Source organism: Sorex araneus, chromosome 5, assembly GCF_027595985.1.
Source record: "Sorex araneus isolate mSorAra2 chromosome 5, mSorAra2.pri, whole genome shotgun sequence".
NCBI lineage: Eukaryota > Metazoa > Chordata > Mammalia > Eulipotyphla > Soricidae > Sorex > Sorex araneus.
In genome coordinates, this window is record NC_073306.1 from 12,832,680 (window position 1) to 12,842,186 (window position 9,507).

Sequence of the window (9,507 nt, forward strand, 5' to 3'; positions counted from 1 at the left end):
GTGACCCCTGAGCACAAAACCAGGAGTAAGACCTGAGCACAGCTGGGTGTGATCAAACACACCAAACAGAAATGCCTTAACATTCTAATAATCATCTCAAAAGATTTTTTTAAGTCACCAGTGCAGTTGAAACCCACCCCTAGAGGTGGTGGTAACTAGAATCAGCCCCCCCCAGGGATGATCTCCTGAAATGTGTACCCAAATACAGAGTCCCGTGCTTTCTCAGTTTCATCTTTTGCATAGTCCCTCCTCCCAGCCCCCAAGTTGGTTTAGAAGGCAAACTCCACTGAACTGTGTTTCTAGATAAAGAAAACCAATACCTGATTATATCATCACCTTTACTATCAAAACCAACTCAAACGACTCTTGTAAGTGTTAAAAAAACGGGCTGGGGCAATAATACAGGGGGTAGGGCGTTTGCCTTGTAGGCCGCAGACCCAAGTTCGATTCCTAGCATCCCACGTGGTCCCCGGAGCACCGCCAGAGGTTAATTCCTGAGTTCAGAGCCAGGAGTAACTCCTGTACATCGCCGGGTGTGACCCAAAAAGAAAAAATAATAATAAGTCAATAAATAAATAAAAACTACACCAAATAAAAATGCCCTCAGTGCCACTTCCTCTGTAGGAGAGTCCGTGCCCCGGCTCTGCACAGTCCTAGGAGGTGGAACTCACCTGGGGTGATCCAAGGTGGAAGGAGTTTTCAACTCCTTCCCAAAGGCAGAGAAAATGTTCCAGAAAGTCAGTTATATTATGAACGTTGAAGAGTGGTATACTTTTTAGATCTCTAAGAAACGCTTTTTAAAGCCCTTCATTATTAAAATAATAATAATAATTTGGTATTTTTAAAACATTCATTATAAAGAAAGGACCCGCAGGGAAAAAAAGGGACGGTAAACAGTCCGCCCCCAGCCCCGCCGGCCCAAACTCTCGGGAAAGTCCAGATTTGATCAATGAAAAGGCTTCGAGATTCCTCATCCACGCTCCCGGGGTCCTAGCTTGCCATTTATTACACAAATGCTTTTGATCGTCCTCTCTGTGTCATGGTGCTCCGCAATGTTACACAGTAGAAACTCAGGGGGCATCCATGACAAAGGTTTAAAGGCGGGTAGGTGCGGGGGGGGGGGGGGGAGGTGGGAGTAGGGGTCCAAGAAGGCACGACTGGAGCTGGAAGACCCAGGGAGGCTTCCCGGAGGAGGCGCTACCTCCCAGGTGAAGCTGGAGAGCAAAAGGGAAAAAAAAAGCAGGGGTTGGGAGGCGGGGGCACCTGCACGCAAAACTCCCTGCGACCCTCAGCACGCGCCCTTGAGCTGGAAAGAATCCCGGGCAAACTCACAAAGATGCGCGGCGGCTCTTTTGGAGAAACCGACTCGCTTACCCTCCGTTGAGAAGAGAGAGGAAGGGATGGAGGCGGGCGAGGCCCGGGGCTCTGAGACGTGCGCGGCCGCGGCGGGCGCCCGAGCCCGGCCGGGAGCTTCCAGCTGCAGACGCCGCCGGAGCCGCTCGCTGCGCTGGGCCCGGGGAGCCGAGAGTGGACAGCGCGCGCGCGCGCGGCGGGCTGGGCAGGCCGGGCTGGGGGCCCGTTCGCGTCTGTGCCCACGCGAGCCTGGACGCCCGGACGCGCCCCAGAGCCTCCCCCCGCCCAACGGTCCGGGGCCAAGACTCTTTGGGCCGTGGACGACCCCGCTAGAGGCGTCCCGGGTGACCCTAAGCTGGGGCTTCGCCGCCGCCCACCGCCGCGGGAGGACTTGCTTCCCGTCGCGAGCTTCCCCGGCGCGGGCAGGTGGGTCCCCTCGGGGGGAGGGGAGTCCCTCGGGGCATTCCACCCCGCAGCAGGGGGCGGGGGGCTTTCACCGAGGGGGCTTCCGTCTCTCTCGTCCAGGACCGGGGAGCTGGAGCCCCGCAGAGGAGCCCTCGGGATGCGCGCCGAGGTGAAGCCGGGTGAGATGCGGTGCGGGTGGGGGTTCCCGTGGGAAGGGCCCGCTACGCCCGATCGTCCGGGCCGGGCCTCCGGGCCAGGGGTTCCCTGCTTCCTTCCTTCCCTTGCTTCTCTCCCGGATCCGCGGCCAGCAGGCAGCAGAGCCGTCGGTCCCCGCGGAAGTACCCAGCGCGCGGGCGCCCCGGGCCGAAGGAACCCACCGGAGTTGAGCGTCCCGGGTCTTCCCGGGGGTCACTGCGGCGCGCACTTGATTCTTTTCTCAACCCTTGGCTCTGCCCAGTCCAGGGCCCTTGGCCCTCGCGATTTGGCCTCCCTGGGTGCCGAGCCCGTTGCCCTCCTGCGAGCGTTTCCAGACTTGGCGCCAGGGCGTCCAGATGACCTTAGGGGAGCCCTAGGATCTCCCTGGCCTAGACGGAAAGGGGGTTCCCTCGAAATGGTCTTGGAAATTTCAGCCTTAGAGGACCCAGGGCCCGATACGCAGGGGTGCCCTCGCCCTCGCCTTTTCGCCAGCTGTGTGCCTACGCAGAGAACCGTGTGTGTGTGTGGGGGGGGAAGGGTTGGGCACCGAGTTTGGCATTTAACGTGTTGGGGGGAAGGGAACGCTGATAGGAGGATCATCTTGAAACTTTTGTACTGAATGTAGAACAGGAACTCGGGAAAGGGTAATGAAACGCTCGTGTTTTCTCAGGACCCCTTGACTGCTGTGGCGACACTTCTAGTCTTTATTATTATTATTATTATTATTATTATTATTATTATTATTATTATTATGGAGTCCCCACGATCCTTAGCTGGTTTTGTTCCCTGGGGAGCAACGGAACGCCTGGGACATTCCAGCGCGGGCAAAGGAGGGGTGGGTGATGTTTGAGGAGTTGGCGCTGGCCATAACTGCCAGCTGCGAGAGGGTGGCGCAGGGAGGTGGTCTCTGGGCGCCCGGGGGATCTGGTTACCTGGAATTGGTCCAGGAGGCCGAGTGTGCGCTCTTGAGGGGGCCGGCCAGTTCGGGGTTTGGGTTTCCCGGCTTGCCTCACTTAGTGGAAGGGAAGGGGACTAGGAGAGCCGAGGACTCACAGCCAGTAGGAAATAGGCCTCTGCGCCCCGGAACCTCCACCTACTAAACAAGACCTCCTTCTGCGGCTCAGACCACCAGGGAGCCCGGGACTAGCGTCAGTTCTGCCTAACCCCCTCCCCAGCCCCGACCCCCAAAGTCCAGTTTTCACACCCCAAGTACAACGATTCAAAACTAAGGCCCACCCCGCAGCGGGTGGCGGAGGAGAGTGGGATCTCGGTGGAGAAGCCGGGGCGTGAGAAACGCGCTCTCACGCAGGCCCTGTGCGCTTCAGAGTTTATAAAACATTTTCCACTCACCCTTCCAGCTCTCCTCATCTTGCAAAACCCAAGCTCCAGGCCAGACAGGCCTGGTTCTCCATAGGAGGCAAAGAAACGGAGAGACTCGAAGAACTAAGTCTCTGGTCCAAGGTCAACATTCGGGACCACCCAGCCCTCATCTGAACCCCTCGGTGTGCGCCCTTGGGTTCTCTCCTGCAGCCCTTTAGCCCTCCATCTCCGGGCCTGGGGTCTTCCAGCTTCCTCCCCCAACCCCTTGCCCGGGGAGGGATTATCCACCATCATCTCTGTCATCTCCGACACAGGCAGGGCCCGGGGATTGGGGGTCCAGGCTCCGGAACGGGCTTGTTTTCTGATCACGTTGGTTTCAAGAAAGCTCCCCGCCTCCCCACCCCCCAGGAACCAGCTGTTAGGACGTTCTCTTGCCCGCCCCCCACCAACACCCACGCGCCCACCCCGCCTCTCCTGCGCCCCTCATGGACGATGCTCTCCCTAGAAACCAGATTAAAATAAATAACCTCAAATATAATTCTTAATTGCTTCCAAGTCGATGTTTCCTCATCACTAAACTTTACTGCTTCCCAATCTTTAGAACAAACTCCCCTAGGGACTCTGTCCCTTTCGGGGAAACAGGCGGAGAATAGCAGCCAGGGAGGGTCGATGGGGGGCGTCCGGGGCCGGGAGGATGCGCGCGGGGGTCAGGGGTCCTCGGGCCGTCTGCGCCCCGCCCCCAGCCCGGGCGGGCGAGGGCTGGAGTTTTCCATCTGCTCGTCGCCCCCTACAGGCCACATCTGTCATCGCAGCGGGAGCCGGCACAGCCCTGCGTGCATTCCGCTCTAGACTTGGGTCGCCTTTCCCGGGACCGGCGGGTCCACTCCCCGTTCGCGCGGGGACTTGTGGGCAGGGTCCCGGCTCAGGGAACTCTGACCTGGATTGCCTCTCTAGGAAAGAGAGCCAAGGGTAGTGGGAGCCAGTTTAAATTCATGTGTCCCCCTCCCATACTTAAAATTCTCCCCATTTAAAAACAACAAAAAAATTACAACACTCTTTGGCATCCCCCTCGTTAAAAAATTCTTCTTGGGGTGGTTCCAAATAAAGTCTGCCTACGTGGAACCAAAAGCGGATATCAGACGTGCCGTCTTTAAATCACAAAGTAAAAGGGAATTTCAGAGTCTATTCCGGTGGCCGCGCTGGGTGCTATGAAATGCGAGTTTGAAGCCCTCTCCTCTCCCCCCCACCCCGCCCCCAGCGCTTGCGTTTGTCCTGCGTGATATTTGCCTTCGCCTTTTCTGCTCGAAACGTTTTTGGTTTAAGACGCGTAAACCGAAGAGAGCTTTTCACGTGGGCTATGGCTAGCCTCTCTCCTCCTCGGCATCTTGGTAGCTGCCAAGACTTTTTAACAGCTGCTGGCTGATTTAGGCTCTGGATGAGCGTCACCACCCTCCAAGAAATAAAAGGGAGCATCTCCAGGCTCGAGTTCAAGGTTAAGAAGCGGCCGGGAGAAAGTTGCTGGCGGCTCTCTCTCCTCTCCATCCCGCCGCGCCTAATGCATCGCTGGAAAAAGTCCTGCGGATCTTAAGCGGCGGCTGGTGGCCGAGTGTCACGCTGCGGGCGCAGGCTCGGCCGGTATTGCTGCTATGCGCGGAAATATGAGCGAGTAATTTTATAAGTAACAAAGGATCAGGGATGGAATGAGGCCCCTGTTATCCAGTGTCATTTAGAAGCCTTGGATCAGCAGCTTCTTGAGGCTAAAAGTGAATTCAAGAAGCCCTGCCTTTCCCTTTTCCCAGGGGTGCCGGCTAAATTTAGAAATAACCTCTATGTGTTTGCACAAATCATGTGCCATTTGCTGTTTGTGTAAAAACCGATTAGCCAGACACAACTGTGAAACAACTTGTTACTTTTATAGCTGCATCTCACAAACAAATTTAGATCCCTCCAGTCTTCCTTGTCAAAGGGGATGGGAAGGAACCAGCCGGGAGACTGTGGTCCACGGCCCCTTCTCGGCGAAGGTTACTGCCGCTGGGCGGTTGATGATAGGGTTCTTGTTTGTCAAGACAAACTCTCTCACTGCCCCCACCCCTCGCTCGAGCACGCAGCTTGTTTTATTTTAGGACCCTCACCCACAAGGAATGTTTACTTAGGACACTGGAACGGTGACTGTTGACCAGATTCGGTGTTTGCGAGGAAATGCCTTTCAAAACAGCGCCCGAGCCCGCGCCCACGGGAGAGAAATAAGCCTGGAATCCGCCGCGGGAACATCTCGGCGACCCGGAGACAGCGGGACCCGAGCGCCAGGGGCTAGCGGGGTCCCGGCACACGGGACGCGCACAGGGCCAAGCTGCCGGCTCTGCTACCTTTTCGGTTTTACAAAGCGATTGCGCATAAGTAATTGTAACAGCTAAATTAATTACATAATAATTAAAATTGATGTCGTTTGAGGATTTGGTGGTAGGAGCGGCGATGAGGGAAACCGGCTTCCCGCGGCTGGATGTTCCATTTCTACCCCCAAAGAAACCTTTTAAGGTTGCGACAGCTGAAATGCACATTTAAAATAACCTGGGATGACATCGCCCACTTTGGTCCCCTCTTTTGCGTTTCATTTTAACTTAGCCTAAGGGGTGAGTGTATAAAATTGTTGAAGGGACGATGTGCACCTGTTTTGAAGGGGCACTAAGGCCACTAGACTTTGGCCTTAGAAAGGCAGCGGGTCGGAGGAAAGAAGAGCTTAGGAATTATTCAATAAAGAAAATTACGTAGTTGATTATTGCCTTGCTAAAGAGGTATCTTATTTGAAAATACTATGGAAAAAGAAATGATGATGCATTATACCTATTATCAAAATAATATAGACATTCCATTGCAGAACATAAAATGCCAAAACATACATCTTCTTTTAAAAAAAACAAAAAAACAACTGTGTTTTTTTTAAAGGGGGAGAATGAGACAACATTAAAAAAAAACCCTAAGCTTTAAATGCAAAATGGGGGCCCAGTTTGAAATTTACATTCTTTTGAAAGGATAACTGAAGTGAACAAAAACTCCTCTGGTGTAAGTTTGCATTTGTAGAAGATGGAAGTCTGGTATTTTGAAGAAAATTGAAAAGGACTGTGATGTTGTTTAGAAATCAGTTGGTTTTTAAATGGCAGCTCATTTTATCTACAGAAATGTCTGGTCATTTAAATTTAATGGACCAGTTGAATGACCGTCGCCCATATCCTGAGTTTGAGGAAAAAGAAAAGAAGAAATATAAATACAGTTGAAATGAACCATACTCCTTCCTTTGTCCAATTATATTTTTCTGACACATCGCGAATTAACAAGTTTTGAAAAGGTTATTACTTGAGATACCTCGACTATCTGGGAAAGACAAAAACGTGAAAAAACGTTTAAAAATCTTTTAACCTTTACCTCAGGTACCTAAATAAAACACTAGGCTCAGCATTTTAAAAATTTATTTACAAAGTTGTGTACAACACGACGGAATAACATTTAGAATACCATATATATTCATTCATATATAAACAGACTTTTATAATAGAATGCCACTTTCGCCTTTTGAAAATTTTTTTTATATTTAAAATCTTCCAATGTCTCTATACATTTTATTTCTCACATAAAACTGCGGAGAGTGAACCTTCAAAAAAACGAAAGTTCAGAGCTCTAATTCTACTGGAATTTTTTTTCTTAAAAAAATAAAAACCCCAAAAGGAAAGTCGATAATTTTTATACAAATATGTACAAAGAATTTCCCTCCCCTCCCCAAGGGACTCGAGGGCGGGCGCCGTCCGGGTGCAGAGGCGGACAATTCGCTTTTCGGGGTTACCTGTGCGGAAAGCTATTCCCGGCAGGCGGGCGCGCGGCGGGCTGGCTCCGGCGGACCGAGGTGAGCGCGCGGGGCTGGCGGCCGCCGCCGCAGGTCGGCGTCCAGGGGTCGCGGGGAGGAAACGGTGCACCGGCCGAGTCCCGGATTGGGCCGAGGCACCGGGACCGGGGCGGGGCGCGCGGCCCGGAGGTGCAGCCGGCGCCCTGGGTCGCCGCCGGACCCGGCGTCCGGGCCACCGGCGCGTCCCTATTGCGCGGGCCACTTGGCTTGCGCGGCGGCGGCGGCGGCGGCGGCGGCCGAGGCCGCGGGCTGCAGGAACTGTCCCGAGAGCGGCACGCTCAGGATCGGCGCGATGGTGGCCGTCGTCCGGCTCAGGGACAGCGGCTGGTGCGTGGCCATGAGCGCCGCCGACTGCACGGTCCCCGGCGGCCGCAGGAACGATTGCGCCGCGCCCCCGCCCCCGCCGCCCCCGCCGCCGCCGCCGCCGCCGCCCCCGGTCCCCGCGGCCACCCCGGCGCCCCCGGCGCCCGCCGCCGAGCCCCCGGGCGCCGCCGGGCCGCCGCCGATGATGTTCTCGATGCTGAACGACGGCCGCGCGCTGGGCTCCGACTTGATGAGCGACGCCGTGGTGCCCGCGCCGCCCGCCGTGCCCGCGGCGGCCGCGGCGGCGCCCAGGCTGTTGAGCTGCAGCTGCAGGCCCGGGCCGAGCTGCGAGCCGAAGGCGGCGGCCTTGCGGCCCAGCTCGCCCGAGGGCAGCAGCGGCACGGCGGGCGGCAGCACGGGGGCCACGGGCGGCAGCGCGTACGGGTACTGCAGCGCCGCCGCCGCCGCCGCCGCCGCGGCCGCCGCGGGGTGCGAGTAGGCGCCGGCCGCGGCCGCGGGGTGCAGGCCGTAGGGGCGGCCGTAGGGCCCCGCCGCGCCCGCCGCCGCCGCCAGGCTGTAGGCGCCGAAGCTCTGCATCATGAGCGCCGTCTGCTCGCGCAGGTGCTCCTGCTGGTGGCGCTTGAAGCGTTTCCGGCGCCGCAGGAAGCTGCCGTTGTCGAACATGTCCTCGGACTGCGGGTCCAGGGTCCAGTAGTTGCCCTTGCCCGGGTTGCCCGGCTCGCGGGGGATCTTGACGAAGCAGTCGTTGAGCGACAGGTTGTGGCGGATGCTGTTCTGCCAGGCGGGGAACTTCTCCCGGTAGTAGGGGAAGCGGTTGCTGATGAACTCGCAGATGCCGCTCAGGGTCAGCTTCTTCTGCGGGCTCTGCAGGATGGCCATGGTGATGAGCGCGATGTACGAGTAGGGCGGCTTCACCAGGCTGTTCTTGGGCTTGCTGGGCGCCAGGCCGCCCGCCGCCCCGTTGCCCGCGCCCGGCCCGCCGCCGCCGCCGCCCTCCTCGCCGCCTTTGCAGCCGTCGGCTTCGGACGCGCCCGCCTCGACCCCCGGCGCGGCGCCGGCCGCTTCCTTGGGCAGCGCCAGGGGCTGCTGGTGCGGCGGCTGCGGCTGCCCGTGGTGCGGCGCGGCCGGCGTCCCCTCGTCCGCCTCGTCCAGGCGCAGCTCGGGCGGCCCAACGGGGCTGTCGCAGCCGGCGTCGCTGTCCTTCTCCTCCAGCCCGTCGTCGCCCTCGCCCACCACATCGATGTCCACGTCCTCGGCCGTCAGCACCGTCTGGCCGGACATGTCGCTGGCGCTGCCGCCGCCGGAGAGGGTCATCCCTCCTCGGGGTGGGTGGCGGCGACGAGGAAGGAGATGCGGGCGACGGGGCTCGGCACGGGCGGCTCGCCGAGCTCGGGGCAAGGGGGCTGCGGGTGCCCCCCGGAAGGCTGGGGCGCGGGGAGTCGTGGAGTGGGAAGTGGGGGGTGGGCGCGCGCGCAGGTGGCTCGGGGCACGCCCGGCTCGGCTCACACTTGGCGGCCCCGCATCGCGCCCGGCGCTCCGCAAACTCCGGGCTGGGTCCGGTCGCTCGGTACTGGACGCTCGGGGCGGCTCCCGGGGCCCCGCGGCTGCGGTGGGCGCCGCGCCCCCTCGCTCCGCCGGCCTCGGGCCCCGGCGCGGTGCGGGCAGGCGGGCGGGCGCGGGACGCCGGGCGCCGGGCGGCTCGGGAGGGCGCGCGGGCAGGGGCCACGGGGGGCGGGGGTGTCGGGGCCGCCGAAGCCCCCGCAGTGGAAAGTCGCGTTTTAAGGACTGGCCTGATAGATTACTTTCTACTTAAAGATCCAACGGGAGGCGGGGCCACGTGACCGCGCGTGACGTCAGGGCCGCCGCCGCGCGGGCCAAACTCAAGTTGGTGCGGGCAATTGTCAACAAAGGGACCAGGGACGCGCACCTCGGCGCCGCACCGGCCGCCCGCAGCCCCGGACGCCCCCCAGAGGCGCCCCGGCCCGCGCCCGGACCTCCCCGGCTCAGGCCCGGAG

The 9,507-nt window shown here is 58.9% G+C and overlaps 1 protein-coding gene across 1 annotated transcript; it reads right to left on the bottom strand.

The window, feature by feature from the left end:
* Nucleotides 1–6,741: 6,741 nt before the first annotated feature.
* Nucleotides 6,742–9,125, bottom strand: FOXD3 (forkhead box D3). Its single transcript, XM_055139719.1, has one exon. The coding sequence runs from the start codon at nt 8,804–8,806 to the stop codon at nt 7,355–7,357; it is 1,452 nt and encodes a 483-aa protein (XP_054995694.1). The 5' UTR covers nt 8,807–9,125; the 3' UTR covers nt 6,742–7,354.
* Nucleotides 9,126–9,507: the final 382 nt, after the last annotated feature.